At 53.9% G+C, this 20,691-nt stretch overlaps 3 protein-coding genes across 3 annotated transcripts; all 3 read right to left on the reverse strand.

The window, feature by feature from the left end:
* Positions 1 to 2,417: 2,417 nt before the first annotated feature.
* MZB1 (marginal zone B and B1 cell specific protein) lies at positions 2,418 to 4,446 on the reverse strand. Its single transcript, XM_004008851.5, has 4 exons — positions 4,255 to 4,446; positions 3,316 to 3,440; positions 2,854 to 2,964; positions 2,418 to 2,754 (listed from the first exon to the last, which is right to left on the reverse strand). The coding sequence occupies exons 1-4, from the start codon at positions 4,423 to 4,425 to the stop codon at positions 2,598 to 2,600; spliced, it is 564 nt and encodes a 187-aa protein (XP_004008900.2). The 5' UTR covers positions 4,426 to 4,446; the 3' UTR covers positions 2,418 to 2,597.
* Positions 4,447 to 5,141: 695 nt separating this feature from the next.
* Positions 5,142 to 10,175, reverse strand: PROB1 (proline rich basic protein 1). Its single transcript, XM_015096062.3, has one exon. The coding sequence runs from the start codon at positions 10,150 to 10,152 to the stop codon at positions 7,099 to 7,101; it is 3,054 nt and encodes a 1,017-aa protein (XP_014951548.3). The 5' UTR covers positions 10,153 to 10,175; the 3' UTR covers positions 5,142 to 7,098.
* A 1,497-nt stretch (positions 10,176 to 11,672) lies between these two features.
* On the reverse strand, positions 11,673 to 16,818 carry SPATA24 (spermatogenesis associated 24). Its single transcript, XM_004008852.6, has 6 exons — positions 16,683 to 16,818; positions 15,563 to 15,628; positions 15,200 to 15,330; positions 15,044 to 15,114; positions 12,299 to 12,401; positions 11,673 to 12,194 (listed from the first exon to the last, which is right to left on the reverse strand). The coding sequence occupies exons 1-6, from the start codon at positions 16,797 to 16,799 to the stop codon at positions 12,065 to 12,067; spliced, it is 618 nt and encodes a 205-aa protein (XP_004008901.2). The 5' UTR covers positions 16,800 to 16,818; the 3' UTR covers positions 11,673 to 12,064.
* Between the last annotated feature and the right edge of the window lie 3,873 nt (positions 16,819 to 20,691).

Consider the following 20,691-nt stretch of genomic DNA (forward strand, 5'->3'; position numbering starts at 1 on the left):
GGCTTTACAAAGGCCAAGGAGGACTTTACTCCACATATCAGGCATTGTTTGAAGTAAATCTGTAACCAGATCTCTATCACTGATTGCGAAAGGAGGGCCCAGGCTGAGGTAACGTATTAACTCTGGCTGTAGTGGGAAAGGCCGCCCAAGCCTCTGCCACACGTACCTCCTGAGCACTCCCTTGCTTGCACCTGAGCCTGGGCACGGGCCATGAGTTTTCCAAGAGAGGGCCAGAGGGAGGGTGAGGAGTGGACGACCTTGGAAGGGTACCAGGCCCTGGGTGAGGTGAGGAGAAAGGGAGTGACCCTGGGCACATATGATGTCACACTCTGAATCAGGCTTTTCTCTACTTATTAATAAGAAGTTAATCATTATCATCATCATAACCCATCTTGTTATTGAGGAATGACTGCGTGCCAAGCAACATCCTTGTATTGTCAAGTCTAACCCCAGGCTCTGGGCTCTATTAACCTGTTTCACAGCTGATGGAAACAGATTTAGGAGATGTGATCTGACCAAGGCCACACAGGTCGCAAGGTTTTAGAAAACCATTCCAAAAATTAGGTTTGCCTGAACGCCTAAACCCACTGTATTTATTTCTACATTAAATGTCATGAAGGACTGCCCTCCCCACCACTACCGCTCAGGGTCCCTGAGGCAAAATCAGATAGGCCCAAGGAGCTGCCAGGGCTAGCCCGGTCTTGCCTGTCCTCTGTGTCAGGACAAGGATTCCTTTCCTTCCCTCCTAGCCAGGACCAGCTGTGTGATCTGTGGGACCCAGTGCAAAACCTGGGACCCCTGTTCCAAAAGTGTTATAAATTTTAAAACAGCAACAGCAGAGCATTAAACCAAATTGGGGGGGGGGGGTGCCTTTCTAAGCATCAGGCCCTGTGTGATGGCCACACAGCCCCTGAAGCAGCCCTGGGCCGGACCATCTTCCCCACCTAGGGGTTGGAGAAAGCCCAGGGGTTGAGGCTCTAGGCCAGTGGGGGCTGAGCCCGAGGTCCCTTCCGTGCCTTCCCAGCCCCCTCAGGGTCCACCTACTTCTGGGTCGCTGTGCCCACGGCCAGGGCCTGCCCCGAGGGCTACCAGGCAGCATCGCTGTCCAGCTGGGTAGCAGCTTCATGTCACAGCCCTGAATCCAAAGGCTTATCCAGCCTCCAGCCCGTTGCTCCAGCCTCCAGCCCGTTGCTCTGCCTGCCTGTCCTCTCCTCTCCCTTCTTGGCTACTGCTCCCAGGTTCCCAAAGTTGTCTGACCAGTTCAAAGCCTGTACTCCTCAGCACTTTCCTCCCCACCCTCTTTTCCTCGGTACTCCCTAGGGGGCTGGAGAGACAGCCCCACCCTTTCCACACACTGTCCTTTGGTCATTCAAGTCTACCCAAACCACATACCACACACACACACACGGAGACAAGGCCGGCAAGTTGCACATGATCTCAGATACACAGTTGCACAAACGCACCCAGAGTCTGATGCAAAGTCTAAGTCACTTCACACAGGACCACGCAGGTCCACATCACGGCTCCCAGCTCCACACCTGCTACTTCTGAAGCCTCAGCCAATGCCTTGGACCCTGGCTCTCCCTGGGCTTTAGGGTTCTCTCCTGAGAGCCAGGGGAGGGGCTTCAGGCAGTGGAGAACAGGTGATGGAACACAGAGCGCTGGGCTGCAGGGCAGCTCAAGGAAGCCACAGTGGTCAGGGCCTGCCCGGGACACCCCCATTCCTCCAGCACTATCCTTCCCGTCAACCCCTAAATGTAAAATCCCTCCCAGCCCTGCCACTTCACCTAGGACTCTGCCTAAGTCTTTTTTGTTGTCTGAGCCAAGGTGTCAACAGAGTATTACAGTGTCTGTTCTGTCCGTCTCCCAGAGATACAAAGGAAACTGCAAGCTTGAGCATCACCGACCCCAAATACCCAGACTCAGGTGCAACCCAGGTGGAGCTCTTTTCTCTGCTGCTAAAGGAAGGGCCGCAGGTGAGAAGAATTTCTGGGGAGAGCAGGACGTAGAGCCAAGATCCGGAATACAGCCTATTCTAGGAACCCCACCCTGTCCTGCCCTGGGTCATGCCAGCTGGGTGAAAAGCAGAGTCTAGAAAGTGAGCAGCCTCTGGGTGTAGACCCAGGGAGACTAGTGTTCTGAAAGGGGCACAGCAAGTGCAGCAGCTGCAGTGGGTGTGTCCGCAGGTGACGTGCTTATGGAGCTTTCCTTGGCTTTCGTTTTCTCTCGTGAGGGATCTGGGGTTCCAAACGTCTGATAACTCATTTCATGTGCCTTTGACAGCTCATTCACATTTTCAACCATGACAGATCTCACTTACCCCTGGGAAACTGTGGGGCTTGTCCCCAGCCTTCTCCAGCAGAAACACCAATGTTTATCCTCCCAGCCCCCCAAGAACCTTTTGCAGAGAGAAGGAGTGGAGGTCACTGGTTTTATTTTAGTCCAGAGGGAAAGGCCCTGGCCACGTCCCAGGCCCCCAAGGCTGGAGGAGGGAGGCCTCCCTGCACCCGCCCTCCAGGCCGCCTGCAGAAAGGAGGGAGGCAGATCAAGAGGGAGGCCAGCTCTCTTCAGGGGCTGAGCGGGAAGGAGGAGTTGGACTAGAGCTCTGTCCTTGTGTCTGGAGCCTTCTCTGAACAAGCCCCCTGGGGGCCTCCACACAGCAGCGCCTCCAGGGTCCCTCGACCTTGTTGGTGGGCTTCATAGATCTGGTCTTCTCCAAACTCGCCCAGGTAGTGGAAGCAGGACTTGGAGAGCCTAGGGGAGCCCAGCAGGAGCCTCAGACTCTGCCCTGCCTACAGCGGGCAGATTCAAGGCTGCACGGGCTCCATCCCACTCCAACCCTCCAGTCATCACCTGGTGGGCCACAGCCCCTCCGTGATCATCACCATGATGCTCGGCTGTGCCCCTGGGCTCAGTCCTGGGCCCATGAGACGTTTCACCTGGTCCACTTCTCCAACTCCATAGCTGGAGGTGGAGGGAGGAGAGGGGGACAGCATTAGTGGAGCCTGTAGCTACCCGAAGCGGGGCACACGGGACATCTACCAAGTTTAGTGCCCAGATTCTGGTCCTCTCTGCTGAAAAACTGAGGACCAGAAAGGGGAAGCCCCTGGCCCAAAGTCACACAACACCCTTATCCCCTGGCCACCCACTCTTCTGCTTGCTCCCAGCTCCAGAGTTCAGCCTCTGTCCCAACCAGCCCCTACCCTTGGGCCAGAGACCTTGTGGAGTGTGTATGGTGTGAGTGGGAGGATGGTGACCCCCATTCATCAGCCTGCCCCTGGAGAAGTGAGGCAGGGGCCAGATTTTTCAACTCACCCCTGCCAGGTCTGAGAGCAGCTCTGGTCCAGGACGTCTGTGTATACTGACTCACTCAGCTCACGACGGCCCCCAGAGTCCAGTGGGAGAAGCTTGGCCTCAGCTTTTGTCAGATGTTGCCACATCTGGAATAAAGGGGTTCAGAACCAGGGCTTCAGAACTACTCAGTGTGGAGGGAGGGGCGGGGGAGAGCAGAAACCTGAGTCTTGGAGGAAGAACAAGGCAACGGAACATTCTGAGCAGGAAACACCTGTGAGGCTGACTTCGTGGCCCTCCCCCAGGTCCAGAGAGCTGGGAACGTGCCAGGTGAGGCAGGATCCACAGCCTTGGGATGAGGTGGGTGGCTGGGCAAAGCTGAGCTGGCCTGGGCACTGGGGACCCTCCTGCAGGGCACACCTGCCCACCATCACCACATGCGATGTAAAACCACAAGAACAAGGAAAGAAAACCACTCAGTCATCAGTGACACATGCACTCGTAGCACTTACACACACACACACACACACATACACAAGTACTCAGACATGCTTGACAGGTTTGTATGTGAACTCAAGACACCCACACATGCTCATGGGCTCACGGACTCGACAAACATGCACACATGCACACAAACCCCCGTGCTCCCCAGGCATGCTTTGGGAAGAAGTCCGGACTTCAGGATCGGCCTGGAAAGGGAGTAGTCTGAGAGGACTAGCTAGGGACTCCCTCATGTCCCAGAGATGGTCTGTCTGCTCTTTGTTGGGCAGACAGGTAAACTGAGGGACAGAGGTTCTAGTGAGGTGAAGATGGCAATATCATAGAAGGTTGAGTCTAGCTTGATGCCTGGGGATGGGCTTGGGGATCAAAGGCCAGTGATGGAACCTGAGGCAGATAGAAGGGTCTGGCTTGAGAAGGGGCCTGTGTAGGGGCAGGAGAACTGCTGGGGGAGGGGGGACTCACCTGGTAGGCCACCGCCCTGCAGGCATCACATCGCAGGTGAGTTGGCATGTGAGTTGAGAACTTCTCTTCATCGTCCAGCTCAGGGGCAGTGGCAGTGAGTGAGGCCTTGTCTCCGAGGCCCATGGCCCAGGCCCCAAGCAGCGGCAGCAGTAGCAGCAGTGACAGCCTCATGGCCGGTGGAGCTGACTCAGTGAGCAAGGGCTGTGGTTGGGGTGCAGGTGTGTGGGTTCCTCTGTGTGTGTGTGTAGTGGGGGCTGCTTCAGAACACCTGGCCCAGACCAATGGGGAACTGACACTTCACCCCTCGCATTCTCTCCCTTCCCCAGGGCCCTGGAGACTCCACGTGTGCACCTTCTCTCGTGGGACCCTGGCTCCAGCCAATGAGGCAAGGAGAGGGGCTGGGCCTGGGCAAAGACACATGGGAGCTGATACCTCTCATGACCTGGGACAGGCCACATGGCAGGCACTGTGCTAAGCTCCCTGGGACCAGCCTGCAGAGCCAGCCCCTCTCTAGGCATGGTTGCCAAATCTGTTATCAGGAGGAGATGACGGGTTACTGTTGTCTTAAATCTACCCCCAAGAACACAAAGGTTCAGAGAAAAGTGACAAATTCTAGGCCACACAGCTAGAAGGGCTATGCTGAGTCTGGAACCCAAGCCTGGTTGATCCCCAAGGCCCACTGACCACTCAGCCACCAGAAGAAATGAGGTCACAGGCGTGACTGCCAGCCTAGGGCTCCCTCCCTGAGAGGCAGGTTTCCTGAAGGAGGGATGCCACAGTGTATGAAAGACGCATGTGATACTCTCCCCCAAGCCACACCCAGGCATGGACGGCATTGTAGGGGGTGTTAAGAGGCCCCAGCAAGAAATCAAGACACTTCACGCCAGTTGTTCCAGCCATTGGGGCCATTGGGTTTATTGCACATCACGATGAAGTGAGGGGCCCAGGAGTGGCCCAGGGCCCTCCTTGGCATCGGCACCTCTGGCCACAGAAAGATGTCCAGGTTATTCTGACTCATAGTTCTCTGTTTCCAATCCAAGGCGACGGGGGCAGTGACTCCAAGAAATGCAGGTCCACCAGAGGCCTGGAATTTAAGAAAGGCATTTATCTCCATCCCTAACACTGCTTCTAATGGTTAACTGTTCTTCCGCAAACTCATCACACCACGTATCAGTCCAGCAAGGCCCAGTCACTTCACTCAGCACTCTACACAGACCCCCACGAAGAGCACCCCCCACTCTGTGTGTCCGCCTCTGCTCTCCTGGAGTCTCGAGGCAACTGGAACACACACTGTGGGGCCTGTCCCTTCCTATGCTGTGACCAGCCTGCAGAGCCAGCCCCTCTCTAGGCATGGCTGCCACATCTGTTACCAGGCGAGTGGAACCAGCTGAGAGCGCCACACAGGGGCATCCCTTCTTTCGACAGCCCTAACCCACCCTCCACTCCATCCAGAAAGGTCAAGAGTCTCCTCTGGGACAACAGCTCAACCATCCTCTCTGCTTTTAAGTGTTTCCCAACGACCCACTAATCTGCTCCTCCCCTCTCGGTGGGAACAGCCAGAATCCCCCCTACCCTTTTAACTCCAGAATGAGCCAGTTCAGTTCTGAGGGCTTAGATAAGCCAAATCAGAGGCTGGAGCTGAGGAGAGAATGAGGGGCAGTACTCCCAGCTGCAGACTACAGTCACCTCCCACCTTCTCCCCAGTCCCCACCCCCTAAGTCCCAGGCTGACCCTCCACGGCCCCTCCCATACTACTTCCCTGATCTACCTCCACCTCCTGACCCCGCAGCTCCCTTTCTCAGATGATCCTCGCCTAGGGCCTTCTCCAGCCACTTTCCCCCACAGCCTCCCAGGTCAAGACTCAGATCCTCTTCCAAAGAATAATGGACTTGATACCAGTGTCCTTCTCCCTTCATCCCATCATTGCTCACTAGCCTGCTCCACCTCAACTGGACCCACCTTCCGGGAGAGACAGACATCTCCCTACCTCCAGGGGCAACCCCTTCCTTGCAGCTCCCATTTCCTGCTGTCCCTGAGAAACCCCATCACCCCGTCAGGTCGGTTCCTGGGGCCATGTCCTGGGATTTTTCACACTGCCAACTAAAAATTGTCACTTGTCACCTGCCTCTACAAAGATGAAATCACTAGCCATTGCAATCGCTGACCTTCAACCCACCCTGAAAGTTCAGGGCAGAGATTAGGAATGAGGCCCTCTGTGCTCTGGGAGAAACTGGCAAAATAGGCCTTTAGATATTTATTTTCAGGAGAAGTTTTTATGAGCCCATTTCTTGCAATCTTCTCATATCTAGAAAAGCAATAAAATAGACATCTGCTCATTGTGACTAGCAGCAATCTTCCAAAATGTGTGGATTGCACTATCCTTCACCAAAATCACATATACTGACCTACCTCCACACAGACAACCTATGTGAGAGGTTGTCTCCCAGGCTTATAGTTTTTCATTTTGCCCCAAGTAACACTTAACTCACAAATCTCGTGTTGTGCATTTTTTTCAGCCCACAACACACACCCACCCACACACCCCAACACACCACACTCTGGGACTTGGGGAAAGGGTATAGGATTTTGCTGGGGGGTGGGGGGGGACAGACAGCCATTTACTGAGCTCCAGCTCCATTAGCACCCCCACCCCCACCCCCACCCCCACCCCCACGTGTCTCAGATAATCTGAAGGTAACTTCCGGTCTGAAAAAAAAAAAAAAAACCGGCATGAGATGGGTAAAAGGAAGAGACGCTTGAAGGAAAAGAGGGTAAAGGACTGGATGCCAAAACCTTTAAGACCATCAATAGGCCCCAACATCCTGCGGATCAGGCCCTGGGGCCTCACACCGGGAACAAGGAGCCCTTGTTGGGCTGCGAGGGACCCAAGCTGGAGGGTGGAGCACAGAGAAGAAGAGGTGCGGGGCTGGGTGTCCCGCTCACTGGCAGGTAGTACATCCCGTCCAGGGGCCCCGCCTCGGAGGCCCAGGGTGGCTGTGGGCCGCTGAAGGCCGGCGGGCCGGGGGATGGTGGCAGTGAGAGGCCGGGAAGATGCCCATAGGCTGGCGGGTAGAGGCCGGGGCCCAGGGCCAGCGGAGTGTAGACGCGGCGGGGCGGCACCGAGGGCGAGGGTGGCAGCAGCACCTCCACGTACTGCCCGCTCTCAGGGTCGAAGAGCAGCCGCAGCCGAGGCTGCCGCGGCGCCTCCACAAAGTAGTAGCGGCCGCTCTCGGGGTCCACTAGGACCTTCCCCGGGTTTGCAGCCCCTGGCGGCCTACGAACCCCCTGGGAGGAACCGTCCGCGGACCGGTCCAGCGGAGGCGCCGAGGCAGCGCGGGGCTGGGCCCGGGCCGTTCTACGAGCCGACGCCTGGGGCTCCCGCGGGAGGGGCGACTGGACCGCCACCGCGGGCTCAGGGGCCTGAGGGGGCGTCTCCAGTTTGGATTCTATTCCAGAGCTCGAGCTAGGGTGCGCCTGCGGGGAGCTGGGGCGGGGCGGTCCGGGAGGTTGGGTCTCTGCCGGCCCCATTGGCGACTGCTGGGGTGAGGTGCGAGCGCCGCCTAGAGGGCTGGTCCGACCCTTGCCGTCCGGGACCAAGCGCTGGGCCTCTGCATCCCGGTTCTTTCCGCCAGGACCGTGCACCGCGACTCCCCGGGTTCTCTCAGGCCGGCGGCCTAAGGCCAGGGCACCAGGCAGGCGGATCTCAGTGCGCGCGAAGGGTTTCGCCGTGCTGTTCTCTGCCCTCCGCCGCAGGACCCCGTTGGACTGCGTAACGTCCCGGGGGACTGTGTCTGGGGTTGGCTCTGGGGGTTCGTAGGGGTGGGACACAACCGGCAGAAAGTCTTTGAGAAAAATGGAAGTGTAGTGAGACGGGGCGGGGGGCCCCAGCGCCTGAAGTTCTTGTGTCTTGGATGGGCTGCCTTCATCCCCGCGGGGTTCTGCCGGAGGGGCGGGGAGCCCTGAGTCTGGGGTGCTTGCCGGAAAGCTCGGCGCGTACGTGGTCTTCACTATCTTGCGTACGTCGCGGGGCCGCGGAATGGCCACGCGCGGGCGCCCTGAGGCCGCTTTTCCAGAGCCCACCGCTTCAGGGAGCGCATCGGCATCCAGGTTGCGACTGAGAGGCACCTCGGGTGCAGCCACCTCTGGCGACAGCTGGTTGCCTCGGGAGGCAAGATCCGGCATCTCCCGCGTGGACGGACTTTGAACATTTGTTAGCTTTGGAGTCCCTGGTGCAGACGGCGTGGGCGGCACCAGTTCCTCTTGGGCCACGCCATTAATAGCTACGCGTGTAGACACTACGGATGAGCTCTGCACCGTGGAGTTCCACGTCTCCTGGGGCGATGGGCTCCACGTTCCAACAGGACGATCTGGAGTCTCCCACGAGGGCAAGGTCGGCGGGGACGGGCTCCTACTTCCCTCAACTGCATCCCCAACTGCCGGCTGCGGCACCTCCCACGAGGAGGGAGCTGCGGGGGATGGGCTTCTTGCCCTGGCAACACCCTGATTCCACTGGGAAAGGGTCGGAGGGGAAGGGCTCTTTCTGCTGACAGTTTCCGTGACAGCAGCATCCTGATTGTCCCATGTAGAGGATGCCTCGGGGAGCGATGGGCTACTCACCTTCCGAATTGTTCGATTCCAGGGGGACAGGTTCTGGGGGGAGGTGCAGTGAGGACCCCGCACGGTCCCATTTGGGGCTTCCCACGGCGGGGATGGGCTCCTCCGTCTCACAGTCTTACTCGAAACTTCCCAGGGGGGCCTAGACTGGAAAGGCGGACCCTGTGCCCTCAGGACGGTTTGAGCCGGAGTATCTCGCGCGAAATGAGCCTTCGGTTCTTTTAGGTGCACCTCCTCGGGCTTCTCCCCTGACTTCAGGAAGATGCTGGAACTAACTGGGCCCAGAGGCTCGGTCCCGGGCGTGGGCTTGTCGCGCCGAATTGCGCGCTCCCGGAGGCTTGGCCACGGTCTTGGGGCCCTGGCTGGGGCTGAACTATAGTTCACCCGAGGCGGCAGAGACTTGGCTTCCTCCAGGGCCACCCGAGTACTGCGGGGCGTTTCTGGGGTCGCAGGCTCCGGCAGCACCGTGGGTCCAAAGGTGGCGTTGCTTGGGGCAGGGGGCGCCGGGCTCAGTTTTCTGGCTAGCGCCGTCTGTACGAGGTCCGCGGCAGCCTGCAGGCGGCTCAGAGACTCGTCCAGGGAGCCAGTACGCAGGAGCAGTCGAGGGCGCGGCGCATTGGCCTCCCGCGGGGGACTCCGGGGCCGAGGGCGCAGCTCGATCTGACGTTTGGGCACCGTCCGGGGCCTGGCAGGCGCGGTATGCTCCTTCAGTGCTACCTCCACACACTCGAACTGCGATGGGGTGGCAGGACTCGCCGCGCGGGGCCGCAACTCCAGGTAAGTGGCCCAGCGGGAGCCACCGTCGGGGCCCTGGGGCTGCGGTTCGCCAGGGATGGGAGACGCGGACCCAGGCGGAGAGAGGCTGCGGAAGGCCGGCGTCGTGAGTTGTTGCACTTCTCTATCCTCTGCGTCGGAGCAGCTGAATAGGGGCCCAGCGCCGAAGATGACTTCCATCTCCCCCGACGGCAGCATGCGCAGCTGGGGCTGGGGTGGTCGCAGGCCGGAGGCCGGGCCTCGCGGGAAACCCGAGCCGGGTAGTAGCTGCTGGCGGCTATTCTGGGCGCTGACGGACAGGCGAGGCTGCACGCCCGCCCCCAGCGCAGGGGCCACCCTGGGCCAATTCGCCCGGCCCTCTGCGTCCGGCCCAACGTCCGGGGGCTCTGGAGAACCCGGAGCAGTATGGTAGGAACCTGACGAACCGGACGAGTCCTGGCGCCGAGCGGGGCCCGCAGGCAGCCGCCCTGGGAACCCAGGCAGGGCTGGCTGGGCGAACGCGGTCAGCATGCTGGGGCCGGACGCGGCGCACTACCTCCCTCGCATTCGCCTCCGCTGGTGCCGCGCGGACGCCCGCATTGTCCCCGCCCCGCCCGCGGGTGCCGTGGGGGGTCACCGCGCCTTAAAGTGGCCGCGTCCGCTCCTAAGACAGCCGCATAGGCAGCCAGAGGGCCTTGGGCCCTACCAGCCTAGATCCCTTCTCGGGCGTGAACCTGAGAGCCTAGGGTGACATTCCAGGCTTTGGTTTGGAAGGTGAGCGGAGGGCAAACATCCAACTTGGACCCAGGAGCCAGGCCCAACTCCACTCGTCCATCCCAGGTAAGGGAACTGAGGCTGAGCAGGGACCTACTTGAGGTCAAGTATCCTGTGTGGGTCAGTGTGTGAGCCAGGAGACCAGACAACCCGGGTCTGGCAATTTCATCTGTCAACTCCCCATGTCTTCCATCACTGCAGCGCACCCCTCCTCTCTGGCCCTCACAAAGCCTGTCCCAGCCAGAGCTCATAAGGGAGCATGCATCACCTTCCGTGACCATCACCACCACCTGCCCCATATCTTTGATAGAGAAGCATCGCATGGAGAGCTCCCCCAACTCCAAAAGTTGTTCTGGGGCCTCAGAAAACATATCCCTGTCTAGACCCACTGCTTTTGTGGAAACCTAGACTGGAGGGGACAGTGCTAACTTTTCAGGTTGTCAGAACAAGGCCCAGATGCTAATATGGCATCTTTTAGGAACATTTAGGGTAGCTGCGGTTCTTTCTTTAAAGGCCTTGTGGTAAGAATAGCTCTGTGTTCCCCCAGGCACTCACAATGCCCTCATTCCAGGCCCCATCACTTTAGGACCTGTCCTGGGGACAAATGCTGATAGGGAAGCAGCTACCACCTGTTACTATCCTGGGACAATGACAATGGGCACCACTTGCCCTTAAACTTCTGGCTTCAAGGTCCTGCTATGACTCAGGCCCCAGCTGGCCCTAAAGCAAGAGCACTGGCACCTCCTACGGACTCAGCCTCACACTGACCCAGGAAAGGCTAGACTTGACAATCTGACTCAGCTTCCCCTGAGTGGGTCCCCTGCCTGGGTGCGATCCTTTGATCACCTAGGGCACATTAGTGATGGCTTCTGAGAGGACCAAGCCTGGCCATCACATTCAGCTCTGTATATGCAACTCAAGTAAGCCACAAAGTCATAACCCCTCCACAGACTGTTATCCCACCTTAAAAACGGACATAGCTGGGGGGGGGGGGGTGTGGGGGGGAACCACACCACCACCATAGCAGTCTTTTCCTCTTCCTCAATTTATGCATATAAGCTTCTGTTTCAGAGAAGTCTAAGAAGATGCAAAAGTGATTCACAGGTATAACATTCTTGTTATGCGATAGAAACTGATTTCCCAAATTCACTGTGGTCCTGGAACCCACCATCTTTGAACTCTCCAGTTGGGGTGTCTCAGACACATAACACAGCACATGCACACATAGCCCTTCAAGTTTGGAGTTAAATTCACAAGGGCACTGGGGTAACCAGGGCTGTTTATATAGGAAGGAATTTAATACCAAGAGTAAGAAGGGATAGTGCCTACTAGACAACCAAGCAGTCCTTCCCTAGGCTACAACCCTGTACCCCATGGTCCCCACCATCACCCAAGGGAGGGAGCCAGGGCAGTAGCAGGGGCTGGAGACTCGAGGTGCATCCTCAGACTTCTGAGCACGGAATGGCCTGGCAGGTGGTGGTCCAAAAGGCAGGCAGGGAGGAAGGAAGGGGTATCTTGCCTTTTACCCTCCCTCTTCTCTGGGGTCCAGGCCACTGTGAGGCTTGAGGGAAGTACCCACAGGGACAGGAAGGGTCAGGATGGGGACCTCCAGAGCAGAGAAGGCAGAGGTTGGGCATTACAGCCAGATAACAGGAAGGCGACAACCATTTTATTTTTCCCTGGGATGCTGGCGGCTCCGGGCCTGACGCGTCCCCGAGGCTTTCTTATGCTTCTGGTCCAGCACTTGGGCCATGTAGCTCTCTTGCTGCTTCTGGATCCGGAAGTCAGACATGTGATTCCTGCAATGGAGCCGGCTGGGCGTGGGCTGGGGACAGCCCAGGGTAGGGAGCAGAGGTCTGGCTCCCCACTTCCATCAACCCCCAGCCTGGCCCAGACCCCTCACCTGAAGATCTCTTTCTGCTGGCTGATAACTTGCTGCAACTCCTTAATCTCATTCTCTTTGCCATTAAGTATATCTTCTTGCTTTATAATGTGAGACTCAATTTCTGTGGGGGAGAGAGGCAGGGAGGAGGAGGGGTTCCCATCCCATGGGCTCCTTCCTGAGATAAGGTTATTCCCTTGTGGGTCTTTTCAGAACTTGGCTCCCCCCTACCCAGGGGTTGTCCAAGAGTAGCTGCTAATGCCTTTGTAAGGATGAGTTTATTATAGAGTCCTGATGGGGTGAGGGTGTATGTCAGTGACTTCACAACTCTATTCTGGACCAGGTGGCTCCCCTGTGGGCATGCAAAGGCCCTTGGAGAGAGATGGTCAGCACTGCCTTCAACTCCTGCAGCTCTTTACATATATCACCTCCTTGGCGAGACCCTTCCTAGTCTAAAACTACAACCCTTCACTTCCCAATATTTCCTATCTCATTTTCCTGCTTTATTTCCCTTTTAGCACTTAAATCACACAGACCTCATATTTTGCTCCTGTCTTCTCCTCTACTAGGATATAAGGTCCACAGGACAAGGATTTTTGTTTTATTCACGGCTTTAACCCTAAGGCCTAAAATAGTACCTGGCACATAGTATTAAATAGATGTACAATACATTTATTTGTGGAATGAATAAACAAGATGTCCCCTAGGAGTTTAAGTCTTAGAAACATCACCTAGTTCAGTCATTGCAAACCACCCACCCACTGAGGGCTAGCAGGATGCCCAGCCCTGTCTTAGGGCTTCAGGTGAGAAGACAGGACCCCAGGGAGATAGTGGTGGCAAAGCTTACCCCCAGATTAAGTGCTCATTAGATGCAAGGATGAGTTTTGTGTCTTGGCTTAAAACCCAATGAGGCTGTAGGGATCTGGGGTTGGTTCATTTACATAATGTCCCTCAGGGAGCCCTGAAAAATTCTGATCCTCCAAGAAGAAAATCCTACAGCGTTTAAAGGCTAGACAGAGATTAACTGGAATGTAAGCTCTGAAAATGCAGAAATGCTGAAGCAGTTAAGGTTTTAGAAGAGAAAATCTGGTAAAAAATTACGGCATATGTTGAACAGGGACATGGGTGAAGGAAAAGAAGGAAAACCTGGGCGCACTGGGTCACAGGACCAGTGCTATTCAACCTCCTTCCCCAGGTCAGTCAGTGAATCCAATCTGATTGCTTATGAAGTTCTTATGGGAAAAAAGCATCAGAAATTTGTTTGACTCTTAAAATAAATGAGAGCTATTTAGACTAAATGGCACCCAATGAGACAGTGGTTAGAAAAGACTTTAGAATAAGGAACTATGTAAGTGTAAAACCAACCTGGAACCACATAAAGGGAGGTGTGGGGAGTTAGAAGTCAGGCCAGGGGGTGGCTCAGGTCACCAGATCTGCTCAGGTGAGGGCTTGTGCCCTTCTGGAGGAATTCAGAACTTTTCTCGGGGAGGCAGCCAGGCTCCTCCCCTATGACTCACACAGACTTTCCACAAGCAGACGCAGAACCCTGAGGCCATGGCTGATCTCTAGGAAATGTCCTAGAGGAAGGGCCTCACCACTAGGAGAGAAGCCTACGTTCCTTTTAGGGAAGTCGGGGGAAACCCAGGGAAAAGGGAAGGACTAGGGGAGCAGCATCTTTGGGTATGGAGGCACTGCCTGCCTGTTGGGCTACAGGAGAGGCCATGAGGCCATGAGGTTGCCTTAGACAACCATGAGGCTTGTTAGTCCACCTGGCCAGACCAAGATGGCAGCCTGCTGGCATCTTTCCAGTGAGAGTACTCACCAGGGGAAAGAGAAGGCTGCACTGGTAGGTAGGGGGTGCCCAAGACTCCAGGTGAGGGCCCATCAGGAGAGACCCTGAACCTCTTTTGGGCTTGAACTCTGATCTACTCAAAATGAACACTGCAGTGAATGAAGCAAATGCTGCATATGGAATTCATATCTACTTCTTAAAGTAAGTAAGGGGAGTTTGGCATTCTGGGAAAATGAAAAGGGGTTCTAAGGTCTCAGGACACTGAATAGCTGACTGAAAGTCCCTCAAAACTCAAAGCACCAACTGAGCCAACAAGTGGCCATAGGCACCTGCATAGAGCAGAGGTGAAAACTAATGGCCCACAGACATGTTTTCCTTGGGCCATAAAATACTTTGAACATTTCTGAATTTTTAAATTTAGTGCCAACATGAAAAAGGCAGGAAAGCTTCCATTAGAATGTGTTTGCCAGTTTCTTTTTTAAAGATCTGACTGTACTGGGCCCCTGTTCCCACAGCAGAGGTGCTAGGCCCTTGGGAAGGAGTATGGCTCTCCACATTACCACAGTCCCCATTTCTCCCTGTTGGGTCCCCAACACTCAGACTAAGGGTCAGCTTCCATACAGGACTATTCTTTCCCTGAAAGCAGAGTTATGAGTAAAGTACACTATTTCTATTAGTCACCAAAAGTGGGAAAACAAAAAGGTGGACTAAGAAGGTCGTATGTTTCAAGAAAAATGGGAGCGAGCCCGTTCCTTTATGGCCATGAAGAATATTGTACACCAACCACTTCCCTCATTTCCGTGGCCTGCCTGGTCCCTGAAGGCCTTTGCGAAGGTGTGGCCCGCTTGGGCTGGCCTGTATCCTCAGCCGGGGACAGAAGTTGGGGTGAAACCCTGCCTTGGACACAGGCACTGGGCTGTTAGGGAAGAGCCCATGTAAGCAAGCGTGGGAGGGAGTGCGGGCCTCCCGCCTACCATTGCACTTGGTGATGAGCTGGTCCTTCTTGCTGGACTCCTGCAGGGCTCTGCTCTTGACACTGGAGAGCCTGAGTGGAAAAGATAAGGAAAGGTGGGAAGGCTGATAGGCAGATGGGAGCCCCAGCTCTTCCCCCACTACCAAGGTCCACTCACGCCTTTTCAAAGGCCAGCTTCTCTTTCTCCAGCTGTTTAGACAACACCTCTACCTCTCCGAGGGCAAACTGCAACTTCTCCTCTTCCTTGGCCAGGAGAACCTTGGTCTTGGCATGGGCTGCTTTCTCTTCCTGCAGGGGCAGCAGCAGTGACCTTATCACCACAAGCCACGCTGAGTCTCCTAGGCCCCCTTAATCAGCCCCCTTTCTCAGACAGGCATGTAGAAGGCATGGTACAGGAAGATTCTGTCCTCACTATGGGGGCTGGAGGCGATCAGAGACCAGTCAGTGCTCAAGGACTGCCCAACCACTAGGATCCTGGGAAATGGGGGAAGATGAGAAGCTCACAGAGACTATTACTTACCACCAGCTTTTTCTCCACTGCCTGGAACTCTTCTTTACTGACAAAATTTTCATCCTGGAGAATCATCTGCAACAGAGCCTGGCTCAGGGAGGGCCTGGGTTGTGGTGGGAGGGGTTTCCCTAGGCACCAGGGCCTGGGATAGATAATGGATGATGGCCAGGGTATGTACGATGACACTGGGGCCCAAGAAAGGGAAAGTTCATTCCACAAGATTCACTGATGCTCAACTCTAGGTCCTGCACACAAGGAACAATAAGTCTCATGGAGAAGACACTGTGGGCACCATGAGGTGTGCTATGAGGCCTTTGCCTCAGCCTGGGGAAGGGTCAGAACTGCTTCAAGGTAAGGGATGTCACCATGATATCTGACTGCTAAATATGGGTGGGCCAGAAAAAAAGGATGGAAAAGAGAAGTGTTCCAGATAATGAGAACACACATGTAAAGGCCAGCTGTCAACAGAAAGGCCTGGATACCTTTAGGTAATTCAGTGTTCAGAGCTGCATTTAAACATTGAAGTGAGAAATATATGTGAAGTCAGTTTTATCTATGTCCTCACCTTCTTATCAAGATAAAAAACAAAACAGAAAAATCATATATCCCACTTGGCCATGATTTTACCATACATGTTCCGGAAATTTGTGGCTCCAGTGCTTTGTCCCAGCTTTGCATTTGATTGACAAGGCAAAAGCAAAGGACATAAAGGAGTTGGAAGCCCTTAAGTTAAAGTGTGAAGAGCTTACAGCACTCAGCATGGGGAGGGGATTCCACAATAGAGATGATGTTATAGTTACTCTGTACACAGTGAAGTCATCTCCAATTAGAAATGGGGAAACTGAAGCTCAGTGAATAGGCTGCCGTATCTACCAGGCCCTGGACAACCAGGCAAAGAGAGCAGAGAACAACTTGGTTTTCTCTAAAATTTCCGGGTAAATGTTCCTGAGACACAGTCCCTTTTGGGCTCTACCCCGCTACCAGCCAGAACACATCGGGGCCCCGCCTCCTCCGGATGACGCCATTGGCAATGTGGTCTCGGCACGCCCCTGGCACTGGGACAGGGCCTGGCCCCGCCCCCACCACGTAGGCGTCCAGTCAGGCCTCCCCCAGCTCTCTGGCTGCGTACCACATTCCTCAGTTGGTGGATCAGTTCCTCTTGAGACTCAATCACGTCCCGCAGTTGATCAAAGGCGAGACACACCGACCCTGAGCCCCCCTGCGACCACCCGACGGGCGTCGCCATCTTTCGCCCCCGCCAGCTCGTTGGAAATGGCTGCCGCGGGCTGCTTCACCGCTGACGCCCACCAATGAGAATGCGACGCCACAAAGCACCCTGGCAACCAGGGGCGGGGACTTCCTTTGTTTGCAGGGATGGGGCCCGCCTCTTAAAAGAGTCGCCTTCTTACAGGAGCCGCCTGGGGCGGAAAACCTGCAGCACCGTTAGTACTTTAGGTTTATAGGGAATTTGCGCGTTTGTTATATGGTGTCTTTCTTACGCAGTCCTGAGGAGCGGGCAGAGCCCGGTTTAAACTTACTCTAAGGGCTGAGGGGCAGGCAACACTCACGCTGGCCCGTAGCCTTCCCCCAGGACCCATTAAACTATATACAAGACCTTGAAGCAAGAGTGGACAACCCCTGCATGCGTCTTTATCCCACTCTAAACTCTGAATTTCCCGCATAGTATGAGACTAATGTGATCCCTCTTCGAAGCTCTTAGGAACACACTTAGGAGGCCTGAGCTTCCCAATGAAGGAAAGCTCAAAAATAGAAAAGGAAAGTGACTTCATCTAAGATAAGAGTCCTCATATTCTGGGACCAGGCTTTGGGTAACCTGAAGAGTCTGAAGATATTAGAACTGAAATCAGGCATGAAGGAGACTTGTAAAATGGAGGCAAGGAAGAATAAGGTGATTACACATCCCCACCAATCCCCATTGAGGGTTTGTTTTGAAACCCAAGTAAGATTATGCTTGGGGTAAACCAGAACTAATATTTATCAAGTATTCACTATTTCATGATAACTGTTATGCCTTATTAGTATTATTTCATGTGACCATAATAACTGTGAACTCGATTCTAATATCCCCATTTTACAGATAAGAAAATGTAGTTTCTGTGAGAATGAATAACCCAGTAAGTCAAGGTCACCCAAGCTATTGAGCTTTGAAACAGGGTTTTGACAGAGGCAGTTTGATTTCAGAGCCCATGTTCTTAACCATGATGCTATGCAGTATTTTGTGAACATAATGGATTCTGAAGTTATGAAATTTGAAACTCCCAAGTAGGAAATGGCTATATTAAGAAGGAATTTGGGAAAATATGTTGTCAATGACCACAAAGGGAAGTTGAAATATCAGGTAAGTCACTTAGGGTGCTCTCCTCAGCTGCCTGGGCATCTCTTTTTGGCTGGATTTGTGACTGACAAAACATGGTCATTCCTGTGGATCCCCCAGTGGTAGTCCTTGTTTTATTCTTCCCTTTTTTTCTTTCCTTTTTTTATTGTGTCTGTTCTGATGTCCTTGAAGGTAAGGCCACCTCTGTGGATCAATCTCTAAGGTCATAGATGGACCTTTCTGTGATGGAGACGTTCTGCTCTGTCCACTGCCAGCAGCCACTAGCCTCACATGGCTTGGCAGCACTTGAAATATGGCTAATGTGACTGAGGAGTGCTTTTTAAATATTTAATAAAAATTCTAATTAGTTAAAATAGACATTTAAATAGCCATATGTGGCTAGTGGCTATGATATTGTATTATCATGGGCCTATAGGGTGTTCTGTGATTTATGTACCTCAGGACAGAGCCCGCTTAGAACTCTGTGTTTCAAAGTGAATGTTCCTCTGAATCACCCTGGACAAAGCTGTACATTGCTCTGGGGCAGCGATCCCTGAGTCTCTCCTCTCTAGGGTCTTTCACGAGGTGCTGCTTGATGTCCCTTGCCACTCAGAGATCACTTCCACCAGCTGCTCTCCATGTTCAGGGCAAAACTCTGGAGTGAAATAGGCTCCCACAGCCAGTTCCTAGGGGGTGGGAAGTTGTGAGCAAGAGAACCCTGGATCCAGGCCCACGGCATACTAGCACGGACTTGATCCGGGATGGTCCCTCTGGGGACTGCCAAAGACTCCCACTCTGTGTCAACAGACACTACAGGTTCCTCGCCAGCTGGGGCTCAGCAAGGCTCAGGATAACATGACATCACAGATAGCTTTGTGATCCTGCTCCAGGAAGGACTGCCTTTCTTCACAGGGCTGTCATCCTGGTTGATGTTCTGCTTATCTATTGCTCTATTAACAAACCACCCAAAATTAATAGATTTAAAGTCATTTTGGTCAGAAATCTTCAGCTTGGGCAAAGTTCAATGGTGAAAACTTATTTCTGCTTTATGAGGACCAGGGTTCTTGGTGCCTCTCCACGGGCTGCTTGGGCTCTCTTATAGCATGTGACTTGGTTTAAAAGAAAGCATCAAAAGTGATGAAATATTCTGGTGGTCCAGTGGTTAGTTAGGACCCTGCGTTTCCACTGCTGGTGACCTGGGTTTGATCCCTAGTCAGGGAACTAAGATCCTGCAAGCTGAGTCTGCAGCCAATAAACCCTCAAAATGACAAAATGAGAGATGCATTTCTTAAGCTCTGGGCCTAAAAACTGGATTAGTGCCACTTCTGCCCAACCGTATTGGTTCAAGGAACCACAGAGTCCAGATTCAAGAAGAAGGGACACATCCTACCTTTTGATGGGAGTAGTTTCAGAGAATCTGAGCTGCACTTCCAGAGGAAGTCCTGACAGGTGTCATGTCATTTCCTTCCAAGGTTCAGTTCAGATAAAACCAGATTGGAACTTAGTCTAATGGGGGAGACAGATAATAATCAAATAAACACCCCTATAAATCCCAATTTAAGTCATTATTCAAGCAAGAAAAAGAGGAATGAGAGTAATTTAAAAGATTTAGCCCAGCCTGGATGTCAGGGAAGGCTGTAAGGAAAAGATGTTTGAGCCGAATGAAACCTATTAAGGTAACCAGGAAGCACTTAACAAAGGCGGGCAGGGGCAGGGAGGTGGGAAAGGGTGCCAGAAAGAGGGAAATGTGAATACAAAGTCCCTCGGGAAGAAGGTTGGCAGAGTGTAGTAACTAAAAGGTTAGTATGGCAGAAAAGAAAACAATATACAGGACATGCTAGGATAGAGGCCAGAAACTTGGTAGAGCCTTGTTAAGCATTAGGCCATGGGGAAGACTTTACTGATTCTTATTATGAGGGCAAAAGAAAGCTACTGAAATATTTTAAGCAAGAGGGTGTTATGCTGTAATTTATGCTTTGAAAATATGTCTCTGGTTGCAGCAAGGTGTACAGATTGGAGAGGACCCTGAGTAGATGGACAGAGACTACTTACACTTAGGCAACTATTGCAGTGGTTTCTGTCAAAATGGATGGTAGTTTGGGAGTCAGATGGTAGCAGAGGAGACAGAGTAGATGGATTTGGGATGTCCTGGAGGTAAAACTGATAGGACTTAACAATGGAAGGGATATGGGCAAAGGGAGCCGAGCTGTTTGGTTTTCTGCTGCTGCTCCTGCTAAGTTGCTTCAGTGTGTCCGACTCTGTGCGACCCCATAGACGGCAGCCCACCAGGCTCCCCTGTCCCTGGGATTCTCCAGGCGAGAACACTGGAGTGGGTTGCCATTTCCTTCTCCAATGCATGAAAGTGAAAGGTGAAAGTGAAGTCGCTCAGTCGTGTCCAACTCTTAGCAACCCCATGGACTGCAGCCTAGCAGGCTCCTCCGTCCATAGGATTTTCCAGGCAAGAGTACTGGAATGGGGTGCCATTGCCTTCTCCGTTCTACTGCTGCAGACTACTACAAAATGTAATGCCTTAAAACAGTAGCCAGTGTATTACTTGCTCAAGATTCTGCAGTTTGAACTGGGCTTGGTATGCAGCTTATTTCTGCTGTGATCATCAGCAGGGGTGGCATAACCAGTTTGGCTCAGATGATACGTGTCTGGGTTCAGTTCTTGCTGTCAGCTCAGTTGTTTGGTTCTCCTCTGGATGGCTTCTCCATGCAGTTAGCTTAGTGGTCTCAGGGTGGTAGGACTTAAATGAAAGCTACTGGTTTTGCCACATTCTATTGGTTAAAGATCAAGGCCA

Source organism: Ovis aries, chromosome 5 (assembly GCF_016772045.2).
Source record: "Ovis aries strain OAR_USU_Benz2616 breed Rambouillet chromosome 5, ARS-UI_Ramb_v3.0, whole genome shotgun sequence".
Lineage (NCBI taxonomy): Eukaryota > Metazoa > Chordata > Mammalia > Artiodactyla > Bovidae > Ovis > Ovis aries.